Source organism: Microdochium trichocladiopsis (genome assembly GCF_020744255.1).
Source record: "Microdochium trichocladiopsis strain MPI-CAGE-CH-0230 chromosome Unknown B0I36scaffold_9, whole genome shotgun sequence".
Classification (NCBI taxonomy): Eukaryota; Fungi; Ascomycota; class Sordariomycetes; order Xylariales; family Microdochiaceae; genus Microdochium; species Microdochium trichocladiopsis.
The window spans coordinates 504,230-528,235 of NW_025763552.1; the positions used below are offsets into that span (position 1 = coordinate 504,230).

Consider the following 24,006-nt stretch of genomic DNA (forward strand, 5'->3'; position numbering starts at 1 on the left):
AATGGTATGGCGCTTCTTGTTTCTTCCGAGGCCTATCAAAGATTGTAAGGGCGTCGATGGAAACTGACAAAGTGAACGGGCTCACTAAACCTATACGCCCGATGCTGTGACTATAGGCATGCTCATGCTTGCTTCTACTTGTACTAGATCAGTCTTTCGCTTGATAGCAGTGCGAAGCTCACAGTAGTTGGAGACCGCGTGGCTCGCGCAGACTGCCACAGCAGCAGCACCTGAGCCGTATGAAGAAGCGATGCAAAAGGGACGTGACAGGTTGAACCCCCACGCAAGGTCCCTGAATCGCGCCCCTGCACGACGAAGCAGGGTGCTAATTACTCCCCTGCCCACGATGGTAATCAGTTTAGCCTTGTAGGGCTCTACGTGGGACGATGAGAGTCCATGGCCATTTCCCACGACCCAAGAACAGCCCAGCGCATCGATTTGCCCGCGACATCCTGGGACAACTTTCTGGTTGCGTAATCTACGCCGTCAGCAGTGGTAGCAAAGGCATATAATCCCAGCTAGCTAGTCATACCCTCCAAGAGAGCGAGACCGATGGCACGTCTGGATTGATCTCTTTCTAGAAAAGGCAAAGGCAGGGAAAAGTCCGCGTTGCCGACGAACATGTACACGAAACAGGCGATCTTTTGTGCGTTGCAACGGCCATGTCGAGCCGGCCGCACGATCAGAACCCCTGCCGTCATTTAAAGTTTGTTCCAGGAAACCCCCCTGCACGAGGGCAGTACCACCAGAACCCATCGAAGCTGCAATCTGGTCGCACCGGGCTGGCGGGAACTGGATGATGGAGCAACCTAAAATCCTGCTGACGTGGGGTGCTTGCGTGCTCGATCCGTTCCCGAGACGGCATTGCATTCCTCGGGAGGAACCTGCAAGGTCCCCGAGGAGAAATCCCCTGCCACTGCTACTCTGAAGATCTGCGGTCGCATTTACTGCGGGGGCAAGATACCTGGCAAAGCTGCACGGTCCTGTAAGTGGTGGCAGCTTTCCATCCTCTCAGCGTTAGGAAGGCCATCATACACGTACATCTCCGGCTATATTTCTCATCTGTATGGGCAGACCGTTGCCAAAGGCTGCTACTGGGAAGACATCAGTCCTCTTCAAAAATGGGATTTTTCGACAGGGCTTCCTTGACACACGCGATTGAGATTGTGTCTGGGACCAGAGCATGACTCGAGATCGTGTGGTGGGGCCCAGCATACATATCCCGGACCAGTCAGTAATGGCAGCGGCTTACTCGCGTTGGGGGGCAGCCCTTGTTCGCTCAGGGGTTTTGCATGCAACCCCAGCCGAAGGGTCCGTCCATGTGCATGCACATCATGATAGAGTGCTCGCAGCGCGTCTTGACTCCTCTGAGGAACTTGACTACCGCCGGGTTGGAGACCACACGCTTCAGGACGCATCGTGGAGACTAGGAGCTCATGAGGACTTAGAGATTGAAGACTCGGTGTGATATTGTGGCATCCAAGAGGGCGTGCTATACCAAAGTTGACTTCAGAAAGGCAAGCTTTCACCATTGTCGTAACCAAGACCGAGGTTCAGATCCGACCAAAGACAAGCCAAGTCATTGGCAACACCAAAAGAGTGGCATGGATATTAATCTTGAGATTTTCGCCCTTGTTCTATAGAATGTTCTTTTTTCGTCAAGTCATATCAAAGCGCCTGCTTTCCCAGCGGCCCAGAGTGAACGACCCGGGCTCCAACACCCTCCTCCTCCTCCGCGCTGCTTGCGAATGATGCCGCCGAGTCCCCGGCCCTTTCTGATCCTCTTCCTCCTCTTCCGCCTCCGGGTCCTTCTCCCATCACCATCGCGCCCGCCGCCGGCCGCCTCGTGGGCTGCAGCTCGAACCTGTCATCGTCGGACGAGTCGATGCGCTCCAGACCGCTGCCGCCGCCCCCGACGCTGACACTGCCAAACGAGCTGTCAAACATGGACGACGACGAGTTTTGGCCGGCGTGTTTCGACGAGTAGGATGACGAGAGCTTCCGGGGCTTCCACGTGCTGCTGACGCTGGCGATGCTGCTGTGCGACGTGGGCTTCTTGCTGTCGAGGTATTCGCTGCTGGGGGTGATGGCACCGCCGGGCCCCCGCGGCGGCTGGTGGTGGTAGTCGTCCGAAGACTGACCCCCTGACCTTCCTTGTTGGTAGTGATCGCCGCCACCGCCCCGGCCGGGCTGGGAGCTTCCGGGTGTCTTTTGGTCCGCGTAGCGGCTCTGCTTGCTGGCGATGGACTTGAAGATGCGGGGCCAGAGCCTGATGAGGATGAGCCGTACTGTTTTGGGTTTCCAATTGGTTAGTCGAGTGGACAGATGTACATGGTGAAGAGTGGGCGTTTGACGCGGACATAACAACAACAGCAGGGAGAGACGGAGCAGAGAGGATGGGGGATGAAAGGGAGTGGAAACTCACGAGAGGGCATGCAGGCGCAGATGGCGCCTGTGCCGATCTCGACTGTGGACCAGATGAGGGCGGCAGTGTAGTCATAGGTGATGTTGTTGCTGTTCTGGAAGCGGATCAGGTAGACGAGGCGGATGATGGACACGACGGTGACGAACGTGCCGACAAAGAACATGGCGCTGATGGCAATCTTCTTCTTCAGGCTCGTGTTGAGCTCGCGGACCTTGTACAGCGGCAGCAGCAGCATCCAGACGTCGAGGACGATGCTGATGACGGCGTTGGACCGCGCGACGGCAATGTTGTCGATGCACCGGCCCTGCTTCGGCCCTGTGCCCGGGCGGCCGCCCGGGTCGTTCCACTGTGTCCAGTTGAAGCTGACGGGCTGGCACTGGAGGATGTGGGCAAGGAGGAAGGCGAGCGCGTACAGGGAGACGACGGCGATGGTGGCCCAGGTGACGCGGCGGAAGCCCTGGCTGGGGAAGATGCGGAGGTAGAAGAGCAGGATGGAGATCTTGAGCAGGGAGATGAGGACGTAGTAGAAGAGCGTGATGAGCCATAGTGCGATGCCAAAGTTGGTAATGTCGGAAGGCGTCAGGGCCCAGACATCCCGCCCGATGCCGTACTCGGCGAGCTTTGCGTTGAGCACGGTACTGGGGACGCAGAAGATGGCGACGACGATCATGACCCAGTCGTCTGCTCCAAGCCCCAGCGAGGTGAGGAACCGCTTGTAGACGATCCGCACGCCGACAAAGACATAGACGAGGACGGTCAGGGTCTGTGATATAATGCTGTACTGGGCCACCACGTTCCGGACGGGCACACCGCAGGCGTTATTCGTGACATTCTGGACAACTGTTTTCGACTTGTGTCAGTGGCAGGATGGACCAGGAGCGGGCACATCCAAAAAGCGACTTACTCAGGGCATCCTCAACAATGCAGCTGTCCAGGACACATCCCTCCACGCTCTTGCTGAAGACAGGATCGGTACACAGACACGTGGTGTTGAGCGGTCCGCATGGCGAGAGAACGGCGTTCTTGACAAAGCACGGGACGGCGCAAGGTGTCCCAGGTGGCAGCTGGGCGAGAGTGATGCCGACGAACGAGCACAGAAGGACGACGGCGGCAGCGAGACGCATCGTGGCCGTTCCAGCGCCAGCAGCGAGGAGGAGACGATCGAAGCAATGCCGGTAATTGAAAAAGCTCACATCAAGGCGTCGACACCAGGCCAGCAGCGACCCGAGTGCAAGCGCGAGTGCTCACGCCTTAAAGCGTCCTGCCTCCCAGGCTCGCGAGTCATTCGAGGCTTTGCAACTCCCGGTTAGCGTTGCGGGCCTGGCCGCGTGGTGGAGTCAACCACGACGCCGGGCTGACGGTGCCAGGCCATCCCATAGCTAGGACCCCTCCCGAAGCACGCTATGTTCTGACGACCTATTATCCGTTCCGAGACTAGCTTGACACCGTCTCGGAGGAGCTAGAGGTCGTGCGAGTCCGTGAGCCGTCGCATCAGTCCCGTAGTAAGTAGCACGCTCCCTCGGAAATTATCTCACATGGCCAATAGCGTCGGGCCTTTTGTGCAAGATCGGACAATATCCGCCTCGCTTTTCATTTAGGGATGAGGACTGCTGGACTCACCCGCACCCTGCACTCTGCCAGAAACTTGCCGCGCGAGTCACTATAGCGGCTTCTAGCGCACCGCCGATCATTCAGCCGCGCTTGCAATCATACAGATCGTCCGACTCGAGGCTCCTATTGTCCTAGGCATTATGACCAAAACGATCTGCGGAAATTTGCTGCACAGGCTGGGCCCCGGACTGGCATCGGACAGTCAACCCCCACCTTTGCTCGTGGGCCCTTGTGTTGATCAAAACTTATCCGCCGTGCCGGGACGCAGAATGTTTGGGCAATCGTGCAGTCAGTCACCTTGAGCACAAATGGAGTGGGGTGGCTGGCAGTCAGCCTTCCCTGGCTATCGAGCACTGACCTCCACGAATGTGGAGGCCCAGTCGAGTGGCTCGCGTCTTCTTGCGCATGTGCCTATGCGGAGCTAGCCTACAGTTGCCCAGGGGGGGCTTTCCCTCCCGCACGGCTACCACCCACACGATGTGATGCCAAGGTGCTCACGGCATTTGCCGCCACCATCACCAGAAACTGGAACGAATGGTCCTGGCCGTTGGCGGCCGTGCACCAAAACCGTGCCGTGTCGCCCTTGAGCGGCGTGTTTGGCCACGGCGTTGGCGTGCCGTCCCCCACCCCCTGGGTCACTAGAAGAAAGGTCATTCTTCGATGCCAGCGGGGCTGAGGCTTGGTGAGCTGACGGCCCGGGACTTGTGGACAGGCTGCACACACGGCAAGATGAGGGCTTCCAGCAGCACACTTCTGTGCTGGGCATGTCGGCGGTGTGTGGTCCACGGCGCAACTCTGCCAAACTCGAGTCTGTACTTGTGTGTATGCCAGACCCCCACGCCTAGAGGCATGCAGCGTGCCCCCCTGACACGCGTTTAAGTCAGGTCATAGACATTTGCCTGACTCAAGCATATGCCGCCGTAGTGCTACCTGGCCAGCCACCTGCGTAAAACAAAGTCAGCGTATCGCATTGGGGCTTGATTCTATAACGCCTACTACTTTAGCTGCAGGACAGCTCGAGGGGTAAGATAGCGATTTACGTGGCTGTCTATGATGGTGTCCAGGTGTGGTGGAAGCAGCTGCGCAAGGGCTCACCCAAGGTCCTGATTTGACGTGCATTGGTGAGGTTCCAAATCCTCCAAGCCATTTGAGACGAGGACTAGGACAAGATCGGAACATCAGCGCCCAACTTCGCGAAACAAGAGGAGTTACCGTCCACGGAAGTTATGAGATTGCTTGGCTCAGGCTGCTATTTTGAGAGAGCTGGCGAGCAGGTATACCATGTCGACCACGGATTGTGGATACTCGTAGGATTCAGACCGGAGATCCGGGCATGGTCTGCATGGGCTAGATCGCTGACGAATGGGTGGGGGGTTGCGGGGAGCTAGAACGGGAGAAAGCGTGGGGAAACAACCATGGACGACTAGAGGATTACATCTTTAGAAGCCGGCATGCTTAGCAAAGGAAGCGTGGCATCCAAGCCACTAGGTGGGCCGAGGGTTCAGGGCGGACAGACTCTTAGTGTTTTAACACATGCTGTTCGGCCGCTACCCCACGCTGCTAGCGGCACAGCAAGCCCGGCGCCCTGAGCAGGCACTAGTAGCATACTGTGAGATGCGGCGTCGCTCGAGAGGCAGAGCGTTCTGCGGGTCGTGGTGGCTCAGTATTCCAGCTTTTATGGCAGAGCGCTCATGAGGAAACCCACGAGAATGAGAAAGGTGCCTTACTAATCCACTGATTGCTTTATGAGTTGCTTATGATGGACTGCACTATATTATGAGGAGTGATCAACTCGCCACAAAGCGTCATGTCAAAGGCTGCGACAGGATAAATGAGAGACTTGACATTATAACTCAGCGAGCCTTGTCATAAGTGACCAGAGAGGACCTAGGGCGAAACTCGTAGCAGCGAGCATCGCCAGATCGGCCCGGAGGAAAGTTCAAGTCTCCAACTTGCTATTGTTCAGCGGTACATCAAGGGCCCATTAGCAGCAACAATGCAACGAGATACAACACGAGTCCTCAATACCCACGCGGTATTAATAAGTTCGGGGAATCATTCTACCTTACTTCGTGAGAGGCAGCCACCTGGTCATTATGCCTGGTATGCCGGTGAGAAACAATAACGCACTAAAAGCCGCTTCTCAATTGTTCCTCAGGCCACCAGGCGGGAACGAGCGCGTATAAACGCAGGACGCTCTTTGTCAAGGTCCTTTTCCCGCAACCCGTCCTCTCCGTCTGTGATCTCATAACGAACGTCAACGTCTTTGTCAATCCTTCGTCTCTACCACTTCTCCGACAGCAACAAACCACGACAGCCACCACATCCAAGCCGCGATGGTCACCCACCAAGACATGCTCAAGGAGCTGGCACGTACCCACCCAGAGCCTGACTACATCGCTCTTGTGGTTCAGATCGAGCACAGCGTCCAGAAGGATCCCTTCAACACAGCCGAGGTCAGTCCGTCTCCATCTCCCACTGCCCTTTCCGCAAGACTGACACCAGCCGCCCACAAAATCCTCACAGCGAATCGAGATTGCCAAGAGGGTCCTCTGCGATCCTGGCTCCAAGCGACACGCGCTCTACCTCGCTTACACGATCCTCGTCGACAAGACGACTCAACCTGCCGCCGACAGAGCCGCTCACGCCGAAGCCGCACTGCGTATATTCACCCGTGCGCGAGACGGCCTTCCCGACCCGAGCGCGGATCGTGAGCAGATGGACAGGATGCTACAGCTGGTGGAGAAGGACAAGTGGGAGGCAGAGACCGAGGTGATGGGCGAGGCCGATGTAGACAAGTTGGAGGCCAAGTGATAGCGCGACTGTGCTGGTTCGAGATGGGTGCTTAGGGATATCGGGCGAGCTCATTCGTTGTACGCGGCATCTTCCGCACAACACATTGCCAAGGTCTGCAGGGCTAGGGTCTGTGCCCTGAGGAAGACGGCACGATGAGCCACGTTCGCAGCTGGCTGCTGCGAGGTTGGAGCCACTGAGAAGCCCGCGGGAGCTTGCAGACGGGAGCAGAGCAGCTTATCAGTCTTGACACCTTAATACAAAGCTGGACGCAGCCACTATCAAGCCTGCCTTCAAGGAGATAAGCACACTCATTGCCGAAAGTTGCCATGGGCCCTGGCAAATTTATAGTTGACTCCAGAGACAGACTGCGCCAATCTTTGGGGGCGGTATAGGGGTCAAAACTTTATTAGTGAAGAAACTTAACGAGATGGAAGGTTTAAAGCGAGCCGGCCGGGTTCTCATCACGGCAGATCGCTCTATTGTTTCTGCTGTGCCGGGCAAAACTAGTGATAACAGTGCAGCCGGGCGAGCACATAGTGTGATATCAGCTGCCGTCAAACGCCTCATAATACAGTACCTTGCGAGCATGGACGACAGGCGCGCTCTCCTGTCCTGCTGCATCGCCGTGTACTCTTTATTCCACCCGTGTGTCTTCTCCCTTTTTCACACAACTGAACACACGCATATTCATCCGTGCCACATCTCAGATATCCAAGTATCAATATAGCCTTTCCTTTCACAGCTAAAGAAACCCAGTCACGATGCCTTCACGAGCCCAGTCACATCTTGAGCCCGGCCAAGCAAGGTTCGCGGCTCTCCAAGCTGAGGTGCAGCGTACCGTTCTCGCCGAGGGCAACAACATCAAGGTGCGTGCTGAAGTCGCCAGAGGGGTTCCCTTTTCTTTTTTCCCCATTTCGTCAAAAGAGCACGCACGCACGCACGCACGCATCCAACATCTCGCCAACGCTGCCCGATACCAGGTCAAAGAACTCTTGCTCCGCGCACTCGCCGACCCGGAGTGCATTCCAGCCTCGCGCATGACGGCGCACATGATGCTGAGCTGGAACACTGCGGTTCGTGCCACCGACAGAGTCTACCACGCCAGCCAGACGATCCGCCTCTGCACCGACAAGCTGGGCCAACACGATTTGGAGAGCAGCAGTCGTGAATCCTCCTACCACCTGATCCGTGTGTCGAACGAGATCCTCCGCAAGGCCCGGGAAGACGTTGAGCGCGAGTGTCCGGCAAGAAAGTCGGGGGACAAGAAGTGATGGTAGATGCAAGGAGGAGATGTGTTCCGAGGCTTCTACACACCGGCAGCATCTGTGATAGTGGAGATGACGGATTGACTTGAGTACAAAGTAGCGGCCATGGACACGGGTACCTTGGCTAATGACTGCTCCAAGTGTGTAGATCGTGGCCATCCATGGAAATATCTTCGAGACACCAATCATAGGGTGGTAATGAACCGGAGAACTTCCTTTTCTACAGCGGATTGCTATTTCTACACAATGCATAAAGATGAAATGTTGTTAGACTGCCGCCGCCGCCGCCTTTCCTCCGAATGCCCACTGCCTACACCAGGCACGCATGAGCTCCGGCGTCACAGGACCAGCATCCCGAATGCTCTCGCTTCTCGCCTGTGTCTTGGTCATGTCCAAGACAATCTGCCCCTGGCCATCGCCGTCCCTCAACATGCCCCGGTATGTATCGATCAGCTTGATCCCCGGATTGGCCGCCAGCCTCCGTCCCACCTCTGCCTCGTCTGTCAACTGGTCCAGCTCCTTCTGGCTCTGCTCGAGCAGGCCAACCCACTCCGCGATATCGACAATCTTCGGAATGCCGTAGTACGCCTGCACCGCCTGCACGAGCCCACCGTTCCAGTTCGTTGCCTGCGGGTTAGAGCCGTGGTAGTAGCCGCCGAGCTCGTCCACAGCTTCACCCTCCTGGGATCCAACGCCGGCGATATCCGTGACAAGCCCGGCAATCCGGTCCACGGGCGTCCAGTCCACCCTGTCCACGGCCCCGAGAGTCCGCGGCAGAGCACCCATGGCCAGGCTGCTGGCGACCAGCGAGGGCAGCCACTCATGCCGGTTCCACACCACAACGCCTCCGTCGTCGTGACTCGTCGGCCCCTCCTGGACCACTGCCCGCTCAGAGCCGGCGACCTGGCCGACTCGGATACTTGCACCGATAAACCCGCCCTTCTGGGCGGCCGCATCCAGGATCAAGCTGGCCAGCATCTTGCCCTGCCCGTATCCGCCACCAGGCAGCGCGGCGCGGAAGTCGACCAGTCTCGTCTCCGGCACGACCACGACTGCTTTTCTGCCGCTGCTGCTGCTGCTGCTGCTGCTGTGTTCTTTGCCCGTAGAGGCACTGCTGCCGGCCTTGTCCAGGGTGCTGGGATAACCCTGGACGGTTCCGATGGAGCTGACAAACACCACGACGACCTTCTTGTCCGCGGCGGTCGCGAGGCCCGCAATGTTGCGCACGCCCTGGAGGTTCGGGGCGAACGAGGACAGGGGGATGTTGAAGTTGACCGGCCACGCGTTGTGGATGATGCGGTCCGTCTCGCGGAGGAGGCGGGCATATGTCTCGTCCGGGAGGCCGAGCTGAGGAAGCGCCGTGTCGACGTGGAGGAACTCGACTCTGGGGCCTTGGCCCTCGCCGCTCGATGGGAACGGAGCCGATGGGGCCGAAGGGGGAGAATGGTCGATGGCGCTGCTTTTGTGGTTCTTGTCGTGGTGGGTGGGATGCTTGCGCAGGTGGAGAGACTCGGCAATATCCTCTACGAAATCCAGAAATTTGCTGTCCCGGCGCTGTGCGGCCTGTGTTGTTGCCGCTGGCGTTTCTTGGTGTTGTTGTTCTCGAGTGTGCTGATTTCCCTGTCGAGATACAGCCGAGAACTTGCTCTTCCCGCCATCGGCCGCACGGTTGAGGCAGATGACCTTGCCGACCCGCGGGTTTGCGAGGAGCGTCTCGAGGATAACGCCACCCAGCGTGCCCGTCGAGCCTGTCAGGAGGATGGTCTGGTTATCCGTGGCCGGGCTCTTCTTGTGCTGGTTCGAGGGCTCGGGCAGATCAGCTGTATACTTTGCCAGGAGATCCTCCATCGCCTTGAGCGTGGCCTCCGCATCCCGACCCGATTCATGGACATCGCTGCTGCCGGTCTCAGCACCAGCGACTGATCCTTTTGCCACGAACGAGCGGAGGATGTACTGTGCCAACATGCGCGGCGTCGGGTTGGCATACACGGCACGCGGGTTGAGCGCGTCCTTGCCAGCGGCCTCTTCTTGATACCCAGCCGCCGCGAGACCAGCACGCAGCTGTCTCGACACGGTGACGACCATCAGCGAGTCCACGCCGACCGTGAACAGGTCCGTGTCAGGCTCCAGGACCTCATCGGGCACAACCTTGCCAAACAGCTCCACGACCGACCCAGTCAGCGCATCTTCCGAGCTGACGTCGAGTCTCGGCGCATCGCCACGACCGCCTGCACCATCAGCAGCATCATCAGCAGTAGCAGCAGCAGCCTGCCCCTGGACATCCTCGGCGCGGCGGTACATCTCGTCAATCTCGTCGGCGTACAGCTTGACCGTCGCCGCGCGCTGGATGGTTCCTTTACCCGCCCGCATAAACGGCTTGCCGGGCGTGCTGAAAATGACCATGTCCCGCGACGCAATGCGGCCGTGCTTGACCGTGCCTTCATTGGCGCGCTCCACGACCGGCCAGATCTCATCGAGCAACTCCTTCCTCTTCTTCTCTTTCTCCTGATCGCCTCTACTACTTCCTTCTTCCAGGTTGTGCGTCGGCTCGATCAGCAGCCCGGCCTGGAACCTGCCCGCGCCGACGACCACCGCGCCCGCGACGGCCGGATGCGCCGACAGGATGTCCTCGATGGTGATCGGGTTGAGCTTCTCGCCGTTGGAGAAGACGATGATGTCGTCCCCGCGCCCCACGTGGCGCCAGTGGTGCGGCAGCGTCGGGTGCCGCTCAAACAGGTCCTTGGTGTCGTACTCGTCCGCGTCCGGGAACGTGTAGAACCAGCCCTGGTAGCCCGGGTCTGCTGCTGCTGCTGCGCGGGCGTCTGGGCTGCTGCTGTAGCTGCTGCTGACGCTGTCGTGTTTACTGTTGGGCGTGCTGCTGGTGGTGGTGCTACCGCTCGTTTGGCCAGGAGAGGAGGAGCTGGCGCTCTGGCTGCTGCGGCCGCGGCGGCGGCGAATGACCATCCGGCACACCTCTGGAGCCTTGGTGTCCTCCTTGGTGTCATTTTGCCCCTCGGCGGTGCTGACGGGCTGCCACGCGATACCCATCGCCTCCTCGTTGAAGATGTAGTACTGCCACAGCTGCGGGTTGTGCTGGTAATACATTGTGTAAGGAGCGCACCTGGGCCACATTGTAATGAGAACGCTACCGTTAGCCATGTTTTTCCCAACTGGGTCGCGCTGCGGTGTGCGCGCGCGATTATGCTTCTTGGTCGCTGGTAGCCAAAGCTGCTGGCGGAGAGAAATAACTCACTCTGTGGCCGCAATCAGGTTCAGAAGCCGGACTCCCCGGCTCACGAGCTTGTTCCCGGCGGTAGATGACAGCGGGCCTACATTGTGTGCGTGCGAATGGAGGTCAGTCAGTTTGTTCTTGGCATTCGCCACGACGATGACGACGACGGACGGTCCCTCTCGCGGGCAAAAAGGAGATACGACTAAGGAAAAGACTCACCTCCACCGAACAAGACATGCTTCATGCGCCGCAGCAGGCTGATTTGCTCCTCGTCCTGCGCCATCAACTCCAGGATCGCAGGTGGCAGGATCAGCGCGTCCGCGTGCGAGTGCTCCGCGCAGGCGGCCGCCAGGTCAGGAGTGAGCATGCGGTCGGGGATGCCCACGGTGTAAGGAATGTCCCAGTAGATGGTGGCCATGACCCAGAAGAAGAGTCCGGCGGCGTGGAACATTGGCACTAAGACGTGTGTAAGTAGAAAGGCGTCCAATGTCAGATTCATCGTCATTCAAGAGTCATATTGCGCCAGAATAGGGGCAAGTGACAGGTATAGAGGGCGTGCTGCGGGACGATCAAGAAATATCTAGGGAGAGACTTACTCGGGCTCAATACCCCCGTTTTGATATTTTCTGCCATGACTCTGAGGAACAGGTCCGAGCCCATAAACTTGGGAACGTCGTGCAGCTGATCTGAAATTGCCAGCATGCCATGCGGCACGATCACGGGCTTTGGTATCCCAGCTGTTTCACCAATGCGACGATTGTCGCCCGAGTCAGCCAGTTGCTCACTTTGAGCCTTCCCCCTTCCTCTCATGTACGGGCAACTACGAGCGTTGACTAAGTTCCCGTGGCGATTTTGCCGGCCCTCTAATCAGTCTTGCAGAAGGGAAGGGAAGACTTACTGCTCCCGCTGGTGTGCAATACCACCAAGGGCTCCCGCTTTGCCTCCTCGTACGTCTTGGTGAAGGGCACGTGCGGCGCCTCTTGCTCGGGGAACCACTGCGCCAGGGGAGGGACTTCGATACATCGCATCGACGGTCGGCCGTCGAGGCAGGGCTGGATGAGCTTGCGCGTCGGCCCGGCGGCTACCAGCAGCGTGTCACATTGTGTGGCCTCGAACAGGCTGAGCTGGCCCTCGATGGTGTTGCGCGGTGACACGAAGAAGGCCTGTCCACACAGTTGTCAGCTGCGGGAGCTCCACGAATTGCTCCATGGAGGGAAAGAAGATCGGACGACGCTATCAGGGACAAAAGAATTAAAGCCTCACCTTGTAGCCTGCCTTGACCGCGGCTACCGTCAAGATGAAATACCGCGAGTCGTTGGGCCCGATGTAAGCGACCGTCGGCACCTCGCCCGGACTTGAAGGAGCGCCGAGGGTCTCCTTGAGCCAGAGTGCTCTGTGATTTACCGCGTTGGCGAACTGCTTCCACGTGATGGCCTCCCAGCCGTCTTTCGGGTCCGACGACCGCGGGACGCGGTACATTGTCCCCTGCGGCATGGACGCGGCACGGTCATCGACGACATGGGGGATCAGTCTGGGGCTGGTGGTGTTGTATGGGACCAAGGCCCCTGGGAGCTCGAGGTCTGCCGTCATTATGGATGGCTATGTGCGGAATTCTTGGTCGGGGGTTGCTAACGAATTTGGATGATACTTGGGAATTTGATATGCTTGCTTGTGTTGAAAAGAAAAGTAGTCATGAACTGGAGGAAGCTACATGGGAGTAAACTGGATCATGACCAGTGTAAGACAAAGCGTCTTATAAGGGGTCCGCGGTGAGTGAGTTATTCGCAACTCCGAGGTCCCAAAGGACAGACGGACTCGGCACACCACAGGCACAAGGCGATCTGCATGCGCTAGGTCTGCAGTGAGAACGCCTAGTGGCACGCCACAGATGCGGGATGACCGCCTCGAAGGAGCTCCCGGGCTTTACGGGACGCGCTTGTCGCGAGGCCCCCTGTGACCCGTGGGATCTTTTGGCAGAACAAAGAGGTGGCTACATAGTAGCTGAAAGAGGAGACGTGCGTCAACGAGGCGTATTGCGCGAGAGGAGGTGAACCAGGCGGAATGTGCCGTGATCACAAATCACCCGTCACACGGGCCCTCGCCCGCCGCCGTGCACACAGCATGGCTTTCTTTGGCAAGTGTACGTCGCGGCCCGAGATATGTGCTGTGTACTTAGTATAGTCACATTGCTGACCACCCATAAACCCTGTTCGACCACTGTATGGGGTGCTAGGTTCCCCGACATCAACTCTCGGCAGTCACCAACCATGCATGCCACGATCTGGCAAGGCGGGCCTGGCTGGGCAGGGGTAGGTCACACTCGCGGGTACAACTGCGAAAGCTTGGCCTCGCTAGCTCGCGGGAGGGCTGACCAAGGGCTGACAGCTTGCGTCACGGTACGCGACGATGGCCATCCCCCACTTGAGGATCGCTTAAGGTTACGCTTAAGTAAACGTACTATAGCGAAGAACCATGCCGCCAAGGGTCACTGTGGACTCAGGCTGCCGAGACGGATAACTTGATCTCGGAATAGAATAGAACACGTGCCATCGGCAGGATATTGTGATCAGGAGCCGCCGCGTTGCTGTGTCAGACATCGCAACACCGGGCACCAGACCTCCAAAACACCGAGAACGCGGAACGGGCGGAACGGCTCTCCGTGAATGACGTAAGCACCACTGGTCTGTGACAGGATCGGCACTAGAGCACGATGCCATCACCAGGTAACCTTCTGGCTTAGTCACAACCACCCACTCACCCCCCTCCTCTCGTCTCTCGGCACTCGCGTGTGCTGTCACCCACTGCCACCCCCCCAGAATCCGTTCACACCGGCATGCTCCTCGTCTCAATGTCCCCACGATGATCCCCGACGAGCGTGAGCCGCTGCTCCCCAGCCAGCCACATGCCAATGGCTCTCCGGCACATGCCCACGACTTTGTGATTCGCGCTCGCCTCGAGCAGCACCTCTCGCTCTTCCACGAGGCCATTGCCACACTGTCCACCACCCCAGACCACCGCAGCGATGAGCCCAGCAGTAGCAAAGGGGCCAGCCTGTGGTCCCAGCCCCGGACGCTGTACCTCGCCGTCACCGCGACCGCCCTGGGTGCCATCGGCCAGGGTTGGGCCCAGACCAGCATGAACGGCGCCAACCTCACCTTCCCGGCCGCCCTGGGCCTCGACTCCTCCTCCTCCTCCGGCAGCAGTAACAGCACCCACGACAGCCTCGTCATCGGCCTCATCAACAGCGCCATATACCTCAGCAACGGCATCCTCGGCGCCTGGCTCGCCACGCCCCTGAACCACCGGCTGGGGCGCAACGCGGCCGTCTTCTGCGCAGCGGGCGTCTCCCTGCTGTCGAACCTCGCCGCGGCCGCCGCGCCGACCTGGCAGGTCCTGCTGGCTGCGCGGCTGGTGCTGGGGTGCGCGCTGGGCGTCATCTCGACGACGCTCAACATCTACACGGCCGAGTGCGCGCCCGCGGGGATCCGAGGGGGCCTGGGCGTCTCGTGGCAGCTGAGCTGTGCGTTTGGCATCTTCCTGGGGTTTGTGGCTAATGTTGCTCTGTATGGGGTACGTAAGCTGGAGGGCTTCCCTCAAGGTGAAGATTAGAAAATGCTGGCGACTGACTGACTGACTGACTGACTGACTCTCTGCTGGCTCAGGTTGGACCCGTGTCATGGCGGCTGCAGCTCGCAGCCTCGGGGTTGCCCATGATCCCCCTGCTGCCCTTGATCCTGTGGGTGCCGCAGTCACCGGCCTGGCTTGTCAAGAACGACGAGGGGCGGTATGACCGCGCCTTTAACGCGCTGCGGCGGCTGAGAAGGACGGACCTCGAGGCTGCGAGGGAGCTGTTTCTCGCGTACCAGGCACAACAGCAACACAACAACAAACAGCTCAATCCAGAGGCGATAACAAGGGCAACAACAGCAACAACAACAGCGCAGACACAAACTGGAACACAAGCAAAAAGGCCCGCCTCTACCGCTGCGAGGCTCATCGAGCTCGTGACCGTCCCGCGCATCCGGCACGCCACGCTGGCCGCGCACACGGTCATGATCGGCCAGCAGCTCTGCGGGATCAACATCATCAGCTTCTACAGCACGTCCATCTTCACATCCGCGTCGTTCACCCCGCTCGCGGCCCTGCTCGCGTCGTGCGTCTTCGGCCTGCTCAACTTCCTGTTCGCGTTCCCGGCCGTGTGGACCATGGACTCGTTCGGCCGGCGGAGCCTGCTGCTGTGCACACTGCCCATGATGGGTTTGTGTATGCTGTTCGCAGGGGTGTCGTTTAGTCTCCCGCCCGGGAACGCCGGTGGCGGTGGTGGTCATCATGTGGATGGCAGCGTGATGGCGTCAATGACAACGACAGCGGCCGTATCGGCACGGTTCGTGCTGCTGGCGAGCATGGTGTACCTGTTCTGCATCGCGTACTCGCCGGGCATGGGCCCCGTGCCGGCGGCGTACTCGGCCGAGGTGTTCCCGCTGTCGCACCGGGACATTGGCATGAGCAGTGCCGTGTCGGCGACGAACGTGTGGGCGGCGGCGCTGTCGGCGAGCTTCCCCTGGCTGGTGGGCGTGGCGGGCGAGGGGAAGGTGTTTGGCCTGTACGCGGTGCTCAACGTCGTGGCGTGGGTGCTCGTGTGGGCGTTTGTGCGGGAGACGAGGCGGAAGACGCTCGAGGAGCTGGACGAGGTGTTTGAGCCGAGCGTGGGAGAGTTTGTGAGGGCAGAGACCAGGAGGATTGTCGATGCGGTCAAGATGATGCTTGGCCGGGCCAGGACTAGATAGATGGAAGAGATCACTTGAATGTGCCACCACGATCGATATGCTCGTCGAGTAATTGTGACTGCCGCTGCCTCAGGCTGCCAAAGCGGCAGAGCGTCGCCGATCTGCGCCAGGGTCCCCTCCTCCCCCACCCCTTCTCAACGGACTCGCCTCATTGGCAGCTGCCCCTCATGACGTGCCTGTCCCCGCAGCGCCCCCACACAAGCTGTTGAGACCCCTGGAAGAAGCTGAGCTCTCTCTGTCTGTGTGTGTGTGTGCCTGGCTGCCTCACGAATGTGCCTGACTTGGTCCTGTCCTCGAATCCTTCTCTTTGCCCCTCCGTCTGTACCTCTCACAGCTTCCCATCACCAGTCCACCCAACTCTACACCACAGACATCAACACCATCACGATGCCCCTCCCCAGCGCCCTCGCCGACCACATTGACCGCTACGTCGACTCGCTCTACCCAGACATCCACCCCCGCATCGTCTCCGAGCTCGACGCCTTCCAGCAAAAGACCATCGACTCCCTCGAGGACCAGGTCGTCGACGCCTTCCGCTCCCTCTTCAATCGTGACTCCAACAGCAATGCCCGCCAGCTCGACCCCAACCCGCCGGACGCCTACGGCGGTCAGTCTCTCCCCTTTGCCGACGAGATCGCCGCCCTGACCCGCGGGTTCAGCCAGGTCGCGGCCGAGGCGGGGGACGATCTGGGGGATATCTTCAACCTCACTGAGGGCGGCGGCGGTGGCAATAATAATAACAACAGCAACAGCCGTGCCCGCGGCTTCGGCGACTTCACCTCTGGCGGCGGGGCAGGCGGGTTCCTCTCTGCCGCCGTCAATGCCGTGCAGGACCACCTCGACAACCGCTCCGGTGGTGGTGGTGGCGGGGGTCTGCAACTCGACGGCCTGCTGGGCGTGCTGAGCGACACGGTCAAGGACACGGCGCGGCACCCGGAGGAGAAGGCCCGGCTGATCAGCCCGGAGATCAAGGAGCACGTGGGCAACAAGCTGCGCGAGCAGCACGCGCCCATCGCGGAGCAGTTCACGCGGCTCGCGCTCGAGCACATCAAGCGCTGGCTACGGGGCAACACGAGCGCCGGGGACGTCGGCGACGGGGTGCGCGGGGAGATCCACGAGCAGGTGCAGGACCTGGTCAAGGGGCTGGGCGGGCTGTTCAAGGGCGGGAGGGATCGCGGTGGTGATGGCGAGCGGTCGAGGGGTTTTAATGAGGGCGATGGTGGTGACAGTGGCAGTGGAGGAGGAGGCGGTGGCTTCTCGGCCGTCATCAGCGACAAGCTGAGCACTGGCCTTGCGCGCGTGCACAGGGAGGTCCGGCTCGAGTTCCGCACTATCCTCGGCGCCATTGAGAAGCAGCTGTTTGAGCTGCTGCCAGACCAGATCCAGGGCCCGCTCGAGAGGATCCTGGGCGGCAACCCGTTCGACTCGGAGCTCGACAGGAACGCCGGCCGTGCAGGGGGAGGAGGAGATCGGGAGCGCGGAGGCGGGGACTTTGTCGACGACGTCAAGGCCAAGCTGGTCGACCGGATCCGGGGCTTCGTGCGCAAGGTCCAAGAGCTGCTGCGCGAGAACATCCTGGGCGTGGTGAATGGCGGGCACCGCAGGTTCGAGCGCGAGAGCTGGCTGTTTGTGCAGAACATGGTCGAGATGAAGGTGCAAAAGTACCTGCCCGAGGTGCGGATCAACGTGCCCGACGACATTGGCAACGAGGGCGTCCGGGTCGATCCGCCGTCGGAGCGGTCGCAGCGGCCAGGCGGATACTGATGAGGTCTGGAATGAGGATGGCCAGCGATATCTGTCATGGGAAGCGCACAGAAAGCAGCACGCAAGCATTGACAGCACGCACTAGCCCGATGCAAAGGGACGATGAGACTACTTCAACAAAGACGAAATCGTACCCGCGTACCAATAGGACCTCTGCGGGTGAAATAATTTGTTGGATCTTTGATTTACTGCTCTTCTAAGCATTTTTAACCTTTACAACGACGAGATGTCAACCTTGCTCCACCAGAACTCACACTCATCCCGGCTGCGATCCTCTTCCAGCTCGGCTGGGTGGCCACCATCCACTGCCCCTCCCACCAGCTCCTTGTTCTTCTCGCCAAACTTCATCAACATCGGCTTGTCCCGCGTATACGTCTCCCACACGGGTCTGCTCCGGACCGCCTCCACCACGGACCCGTCCACCTGGCTGCCCTCCTTGACCGTGCGGATCACGTTCGGGTCGCCCGCGTGGCAGATGAAGCTCGTCACGTAGGCGTGCAGCACGGCCGAGATGGCGTCCTGGGAGGGCGACACGCCCCTGCGCTTCGGGTCGCGCGCCTCGAAGGCCATGTTGTCGCCGTGCTTGGCGCCGCCAATCACGTCCGACTCGAGCGCCCAGTGGTACACATACACGGGCGGCACCACAGTCCCCTGTCCTGGCACTTGTTCCTGGTCCGGGTTGGTCGCCAGGTACGCCGTGTGCTTGGCGGGCGTGATGTACGCGTACTGCGCGTATGCGGCCTCGATGCGCTTGAACTGCTCGCCAATCTCGCCGCTCTCGACACACCCGCGCCGCCTCTCGGCGTACTTGTCTTGTCCCGGTTGCCCCGTCTCGGCCAACGGGTCCGGGTACAGCGCCTTGATCTTGGGGATGTCCTCGTCGTCGGTGAGCTGGGGCAGCAGCGTCTTCCAGAACGACACAAACTCGGCGTCCGTGCCCATCTTGCGGTTCACGTAGATGGCCCCCTCGTTGGTCGTGTGGCCCGTCATGATGGGAATACCGCGGTGCCACAAGCCCTGGCGCCACGTGTCCATCGGGGCGCGCCGGATGATCTCGCCGTCGATGACGGGCTGGAAGGCCCACCGCAGAGAAGGGTTGTAGGCCCCAAACACCTGCGTCTGGGCCGCGGCGATGGTGGTCACGGGTAAAGAGCGCAGGTACGGGAAGATCTCGGGCTCGGGCGTGCCGGCCGGCAGCGACACGGCGGCGAGGAAGTCGGCAAACTGCTTCTCATGGATCGTGCTGTCGTAGTGTCGCACCGCGCGCGAGGTCGGGCTGCCGGACTCGATGATGACTCGGTGGAACAGGGGTTTCTTGCCGGGCTCGTAGTCGAGAAGGTGGTGGCCGATCTGCGTCAAAGTCCCCGTTGTTAGCCTTTTTTTCTTGAGAGCAGTATGTTCCACGGCACAAAGCAAATCATGCATGTAATGAAGGTAAAACAAAACTCACCGAGTGTGCACCCGCCGACAGCCCAAACAACGTGACCGAGTCCATGTCGCCGCCAAAGTGGTGGATGTTTTCCTGCACCCACTCCATGAGGCAGATCTGGTCCTTGAGCCCCAGGTTCAGCGCGCCCTCCTTTGCGCTCAGCGCCGACGGCAGGAACCCCAGCGCCCCGATGCGGTACCCGAACGACACGCAGATGAAGGGCTCGGCGGCCCAGCCCACCATCGCCGCCGAGTTGTGCATCGCCGCGTTGCCCCGGTTGAACGCGCCCCCGTGCATGTAGATGGCCACGGGCAGCAGCTTCTTCTCCTTCTTGCTCTCGCCATCTTGGCTTGCGGCTGGCGATATCTCCTGCCGGAAGATGTTGGCGGTCAGGCAATCCTCGCTCTCCGGCAGCGAGGGCCCCGTGATGATGAACTGCTTCGCGTACGCCCGCGGACCCCATTGCGAGGCGTCGATGATGGTGTCGGGACTGGCGGCCGGGACCTTGACCGGCGGGCGGAAGCGCCGGTCCCCCGTGGGCGGCAGGGCGTACGGGATGCCCTTGAACGTCTCGAGCACGCCGGGGAACTCGCCCGTCTCGCGGGCGCCGACGACCGTGCCCTGCGCGAGGGTCACGCGCGGGCGTTCTTGTGTTTGGGTCATGGCTGAAGCGGCTGTTTGTGTGTGGCTATAGATGCCCAGGGGTGTCAACTAGCAGAGGGCTCGCGTAAGAAAAAAAAAGCAATGAACCTGGGGAAGAGCACGCCTAGGTTCTGGGCCGGAACGTCAAATTCGGGGTTGAGAAAAGTCAACGAAACGTCACTCGAGCTCAGGGCTGCAAGGTGATGTCTCGGCCGACCTCCGGGCCGCAGCCCGACACTTGTACATTGATTCTCCCGGAAACCCGTCCGTTACGTTATCTGTACAGTCGTGGTTATCCCCCCTCGCAGTGCGGAGGAGCCGGACCCCGCGAGATCGGCCATTCCGTAATGCCCGAGGGTCCTGGCGGGCGCTTGCCGACGGATAAGCCGCGTTGATGGGGGGAGAGATAGGCATCCCTGCCACTTTAGCCTTTCTTAGCGGCCAGCGAGCTGCAGGGAGGGTCCGATGCTGGACTCGGGGACCAGTCACCCAGCCTTTGAAGCTGAATAGCTCTTGACGAGCGAATGTGTCTGTCCGTACGTTGTGTCAGCACCTTCTGACTTGTGACGTCAAGGATGCCGTGGTGGTGCTTGCGGTTTGCATTGTACCGAGCTGTAAAGATTCAAGGAACGATGGAAATGCATCAATGTCTTTGAGAGACTAACATCGAGGGTCCGGAGGTCATCACATATTGAGATCCTCTTCCGTGTTTTGCTGGTGTTGTCTTGTAACCAGATAGCTGTTCGCACGATCACGCAAGGCCCTACAGCTTGGCCTTGTCCGTCGCCACCTCCTTGACCAGTCGGACGACCTGCTCCGCGCAGCCGTACGACCCCTGGTATCCCCATCCCGAGTGGCCATAGTTGTGCACGACCCAGCTGCCGTCCGCCATCTTCTCCTTCTCGATGCGGACGCCGCCCTCGCGGTACGGCCGGAAGCCCACCGCGTGCCTGATGATGTCCAGGCCCGTGACGTCCTTCCTGCCCGTGTCCCTGAGCAGCTCCGGCACCGTGTCGATCGACCGCTGCATGATGCGCAGCGCCGTCGCCGGGTCCGGCTGGCTGTCCCAGTTGCCGCGCTGGTATGTGCCGCCCAGGACGGTCCCGCCACCGACGGCGCGGGTCATGCCGTACGTGAGCTCCTCGTCGTCGTCGTCGGTGCCCGACGTGCCAAACATGACGGGCGCCACGTTGCGCACGACCACGACCTGCCCGCGCATCGGCACCATCCCCTCGTCCATCACGCCGCCAAGCTTGAGCGCCCCGAGGCCCGTCATGTTGAGCACGATATCCGCCAGCCCTTCTTCCCCTTGCCTCTTCTCGGCAAACGCCTTCTCGCTCGAGCTCCACCACCTCCGGGCATCGCTCAGGCTCCTGACGCTCCCGCGCTTGAACACGACCCCGTTCGCCCGGCACTGCCCAACCAGCCAGCCCAGGTACACGGGGGTGTTGATGCACACGCTGTCAAACTCGCACCCGCCCGCGATCCCGCCCGCCTTCATCTCGGGCGTCACCTCGAGCTCGACAAAGTTGTCCACCACGTCCTTGTACCAAGGGTCCTCGACGAACATGCCGTTGAACCCGTTGCTGCCCTTGCGCAGGGTCGGCATGTCGGCCTCGCGCCGGTACAGGCGCGCGCGCTGGTGGTGGATGCCGGCCTCGGGGACGTGCGTGGCCAGACGCTGCAGCTCGGGGAGGGTGCGGGCCTCGTACTGGGAGTTTTCGCGGTCGGACATGCTGTTTTTGGGGGGAGAAGAGGGGGCTGGTTGTTAGCGCCGGTGACTCTTGTTCCGGAGGGCTTTGACCTCGGGAGTCCTTGTGCGAATATCCTGGGAGGTCGGGTAGATGGAAAAGGGAGGGAGGACCGGGGGCATCAACTCACGGAAGGAAGTTTGCGCCCGCGATGGGCGAGGCGTACATGGCGTCGAGGTCGCCGGGCATGTGCTTGGCCACGACGGTGATGGAGTAGTCCTTGTCCCGCGAGAGCAGGAGCGCGCTTGTCAGGCCCGACACGCCGGCGCTGCAGATTCAAAGATCAGTATAGCTCAATTTCTGCAGTGGCCATTGCCATATTTGTCGAGCGACCTACCCGATGATGACAATCTTCTTGGCCATGATGGATGTGGTTGTGCTTTGTACTGCCGCACAGGTTGTGAGGACTTCAATGCCGTCGCTGTTTCCCGTAGGACTCAATGTGCTCGTCGATCTGGTTGTCGTTTGTGCTGCAGCAACCTCTGACGAGCCGAGTGGAAGAAGTATATGTATATCTCGAGGAGCAATGGCGTCTTTTCTTCTGCAGAGGAGATGACGATGTTCTTGGCAGGTCGGTTGAACGAGCCACTCTCGTATGACAAACAGACTGTCCTGGAGGGCTTGTGGTCGTGACACAGTCGTTGCCTTGCCTTGATTACCAACGTCAAACCCGGAAGTTAATGCTTTGCAGGAAGACAGCCGGCGGAAGCGCCTGGAGCTGGGACGAGGTGACGAAGCGGGGCCACCGGCAATGGAGGGCGGGCTTGACTGATAACAGTGGCTCGATGGGGTTTAGACTTTGGTCACGAGCCGGCAGACCGATCAATTCGAATTTCAGGCTGCCGACAGCTCGGCTTCCAGCTCGCCCTGGGGAAGTGCTGTCTTGTCGGGCTAAGGTCCGTCCGTAGCTCAGCTGGCTGGCTGCAAGTCTGCCAGGATTGACCCATGTGCCCGATGTCGGTGTGGGTTCCCGACTCGTTCATCGTGGCCCGTATCCGTCGGGGCGGGGACGGATCGGCTGGGCCAGGGGGTAGCTGCTGGTGCCTGCCGCCACGCTTTCTCAGCAGAGGACCTTCTACGCATGGATTACAAAGAGTGCTTGAAGCACTTCCCGTGACTGTTCTCAGCTACTTTCGCGTTGTCCTGATCAATTCTGAACATATCATGCTCTGCAATTTGCCTAGTAAAGGGTCAGGTGAGGTTGAATTGAGGCAGGTCAGTCGTGTTGAAAAAGAGCCACCCAGCACAGTCTTTAGCAGTTGACCTGATCACAGGGGAATTTGGGGGGTCATGTCTGTTTATTGGACGCGACGTTCCTTTATTCCTTATTTTTTTATATCACAACCGCCGCTCACAGCTTGTGGCTCGGGTTCAGGGCCGCCGAGCACTCAATCTCCACCTTGGCGCCCCGGGGAAGCTGGTACACGGCTACCGCGGTACGGACCTGTCATCGCGGAAACTCATGTCAGTAATGGTTGGTCTCATGGATCGATGCGTCCCATTAGCCGTCCCCCTCTCCCCATCGGAGTATGGACGAGCGGGAGCTGCACTGCTGCAGAGGGTCGGAAGTGCAGAGGAATTGTTTCAAGGTAACGACGTCCAGACGTTCAGAGGTGCAGAGGTGCATAGGTGCAGAGGGCTAGCCGGAAAAGGGCACGCCTGTCAAGACACTCACCGGCTTGGGATCGACATGGGCAAACGCCTCGTTGTAGGCCTCGTGCATGGCCGTGAAGTCGTCCATGGTGGTCAGAAAGACGTTGACCTTGACCGCGTTGGCCAGGCTCGAGCCGGCGGCTTCGAGAACGGCCGAGAGGTGCTGCAGTGCGGCGCGCTGGGCAGATGAAAAGACGGCACACGGTCAGTTTAGGGTTTCCCTCGCGCGAGCCCTTGAATGGGGTAACAAAGCGCCCGCAGGTCAGAAATGAAAACTCACAGTCTCCTCCTTGACGCCGCCAGTGACCAGGGTCCCGTTGAGGTCGCTGCCAATGTTACCAGAGCAGTAAACCATGCCATTGTACCTTATTGCCTGCGACAGGCCCGGGGGCGGTGTCGGGGCGTTGGTTGTCTTGACGGCTTCTCTGGACATGGTGGCTGGTGTACGTGCGTGTTGCGTAGTGTCGTGTGCGTAAAACGAGCAGAACGAGATCGTGAAAGGATGCACTGCGTCGTAGTCAAGTAGTCCAGGGCTTGGAGCTGATACTACATGCCGCCGGCAACGGGTCCGAGAAGCATAGAGGGGCAGTTGAGCAGGGGTGGACAATGAGCTTACCGCCCATGTGCCATAAACAGCAAGCACTGGCGGCG

The 24,006-nt window shown here is 60.0% G+C and overlaps 9 protein-coding genes across 9 annotated transcripts; 3 read left to right on the plus strand and 6 right to left on the minus strand.

The window, feature by feature from the left end:
- Positions 1 to 90: 90 nt before the first annotated feature.
- B0I36DRAFT_352727 (uncharacterized protein) lies at positions 91 to 1,532 on the minus strand (the record flags this gene model as incomplete). The annotated part of the gene is made up of 3 exons (XM_046157142.1): positions 91 to 374; positions 533 to 577; positions 1,253 to 1,532. The coding sequence occupies 3 exons, from the start codon at positions 1,530 to 1,532 to the stop codon at positions 91 to 93; spliced, it is 609 nt and encodes a 202-aa protein (XP_046008044.1).
- A 136-nt stretch (positions 1,533 to 1,668) lies between these two features.
- Positions 1,669 to 3,549, minus strand: B0I36DRAFT_352728 (uncharacterized protein; the record flags this gene model as incomplete). Its single annotated transcript, XM_046157143.1, has 3 exons — positions 1,669 to 2,288; positions 2,426 to 3,265; positions 3,330 to 3,549. The coding sequence occupies 3 exons, from the start codon at positions 3,547 to 3,549 to the stop codon at positions 1,669 to 1,671; spliced, it is 1,680 nt and encodes a 559-aa protein (XP_046008045.1).
- A 627-nt stretch (positions 3,550 to 4,176) lies between these two features.
- On the plus strand, positions 4,177 to 5,294 carry B0I36DRAFT_352729 (uncharacterized protein; the record flags this gene model as incomplete). Its single annotated transcript, XM_046157144.1, has 4 exons — positions 4,177 to 4,324; positions 4,477 to 4,685; positions 5,041 to 5,059; positions 5,101 to 5,294. The coding sequence occupies 4 exons, from the start codon at positions 4,177 to 4,179 to the stop codon at positions 5,292 to 5,294; spliced, it is 570 nt and encodes a 189-aa protein (XP_046008046.1).
- Positions 5,295 to 8,297: 3,003 nt separating this feature from the next.
- Positions 8,298 to 13,029, minus strand: B0I36DRAFT_274061 (uncharacterized protein). The gene is made up of 9 exons (XM_046151340.1): positions 12,593 to 13,029; positions 12,228 to 12,492; positions 11,926 to 12,066; positions 11,549 to 11,785; positions 11,351 to 11,426; positions 11,135 to 11,218; positions 9,730 to 10,960; positions 9,210 to 9,495; positions 8,298 to 9,149 (listed from the first exon to the last, which is right to left on the minus strand). Exons 1-9 carry the CDS (start codon positions 12,917 to 12,919, stop codon positions 8,365 to 8,367), a joined length of 3,432 nt encoding a protein of 1,143 aa, XP_046008047.1. The 5' UTR covers positions 12,920 to 13,029; the 3' UTR covers positions 8,298 to 8,364.
- Positions 13,030 to 14,081: 1,052 nt separating this feature from the next.
- Positions 14,082 to 16,148, plus strand: B0I36DRAFT_331527 (general substrate transporter). Its single transcript, XM_046154992.1, has 2 exons — positions 14,082 to 14,899; positions 14,992 to 16,148. The coding sequence occupies exons 1-2, from the start codon at positions 14,189 to 14,191 to the stop codon at positions 16,114 to 16,116; spliced, it is 1,836 nt and encodes a 611-aa protein (XP_046008048.1). The 5' UTR covers positions 14,082 to 14,188; the 3' UTR covers positions 16,117 to 16,148.
- A 355-nt stretch (positions 16,149 to 16,503) lies between these two features.
- B0I36DRAFT_249736 (uncharacterized protein) lies at positions 16,504 to 17,880 on the plus strand (the record flags this gene model as incomplete). The annotated part of the gene is made up of 1 exon (XM_046150494.1): positions 16,504 to 17,880. One exon carries the CDS (start codon positions 16,504 to 16,506, stop codon positions 17,878 to 17,880), a length of 1,377 nt encoding a protein of 458 aa, XP_046008049.1.
- Positions 17,881 to 18,093: 213 nt separating this feature from the next.
- B0I36DRAFT_249806 (Alpha/Beta hydrolase protein) lies at positions 18,094 to 19,972 on the minus strand (the record flags this gene model as incomplete). The annotated part of the gene is made up of 3 exons (XM_046150500.1): positions 18,094 to 18,282; positions 18,322 to 19,230; positions 19,331 to 19,972. The coding sequence occupies 3 exons, from the start codon at positions 19,970 to 19,972 to the stop codon at positions 18,094 to 18,096; spliced, it is 1,740 nt and encodes a 579-aa protein (XP_046008050.1).
- A 742-nt stretch (positions 19,973 to 20,714) lies between these two features.
- On the minus strand, positions 20,715 to 22,065 carry B0I36DRAFT_376475 (uncharacterized protein; the record flags this gene model as incomplete). The annotated part of the gene is made up of 3 exons (XM_046160458.1): positions 20,715 to 21,687; positions 21,833 to 21,970; positions 22,040 to 22,065. 3 exons carry the CDS (start codon positions 22,063 to 22,065, stop codon positions 20,715 to 20,717), a joined length of 1,137 nt encoding a protein of 378 aa, XP_046008051.1.
- Positions 22,066 to 22,850: 785 nt separating this feature from the next.
- Positions 22,851 to 23,898, minus strand: B0I36DRAFT_424445 (L-psp endoribonuclease family protein). The gene is made up of 3 exons (XM_046162277.1): positions 23,636 to 23,898; positions 23,378 to 23,533; positions 22,851 to 23,146 (listed from the first exon to the last, which is right to left on the minus strand). Exons 1-3 carry the CDS (start codon positions 23,786 to 23,788, stop codon positions 23,054 to 23,056), a joined length of 402 nt encoding a protein of 133 aa, XP_046008052.1. The 5' UTR covers positions 23,789 to 23,898; the 3' UTR covers positions 22,851 to 23,053.
- Between the last annotated feature and the right edge of the window lie 108 nt (positions 23,899 to 24,006).

Coding starts and splice junctions, on each gene's coding strand:
- B0I36DRAFT_274061 (XM_046151340.1), bottom strand. CDS start 12,919: ATGACGGCAGACCTCGAGCTCCCAGGGGCCTTGGTCCCATACAACACC. Junction 12,067..12,227: donor ATTGCACACCAGCGGGAGCA/GTAAGTCTTCCC, acceptor TTGGTGAAACAG/CTGGGATACCAAAGCCCGTG. Junction 11,219..11,350: donor AACCTGATTGCGGCCACAGA/GTGAGTTATTTC, acceptor AATGTGGCCCAG/GTGCGCTCCTTACACAATGT.
- B0I36DRAFT_331527 (XM_046154992.1), top strand. CDS start 14,189: ATGATCCCCGACGAGCGTGAGCCGCTGCTCCCCAGCCAGCCACATGCC. Junction 14,900..14,991: donor CTAATGTTGCTCTGTATGGG/GTACGTAAGCTG, acceptor CTGCTGGCTCAG/GTTGGACCCGTGTCATGGCG.
- B0I36DRAFT_424445 (XM_046162277.1), bottom strand. CDS start 23,788: ATGTCCAGAGAAGCCGTCAAGACAACCAACGCCCCGACACCGCCCCCG. Junction 23,534..23,635: donor GCGGCGTCAAGGAGGAGACT/GTGAGTTTTCAT, acceptor TCATCTGCCCAG/CGCGCCGCACTGCAGCACCT. Junction 23,147..23,377: donor CCCATGTCGATCCCAAGCCG/GTGAGTGTCTTG, acceptor CCGCGATGACAG/GTCCGTACCGCGGTAGCCGT.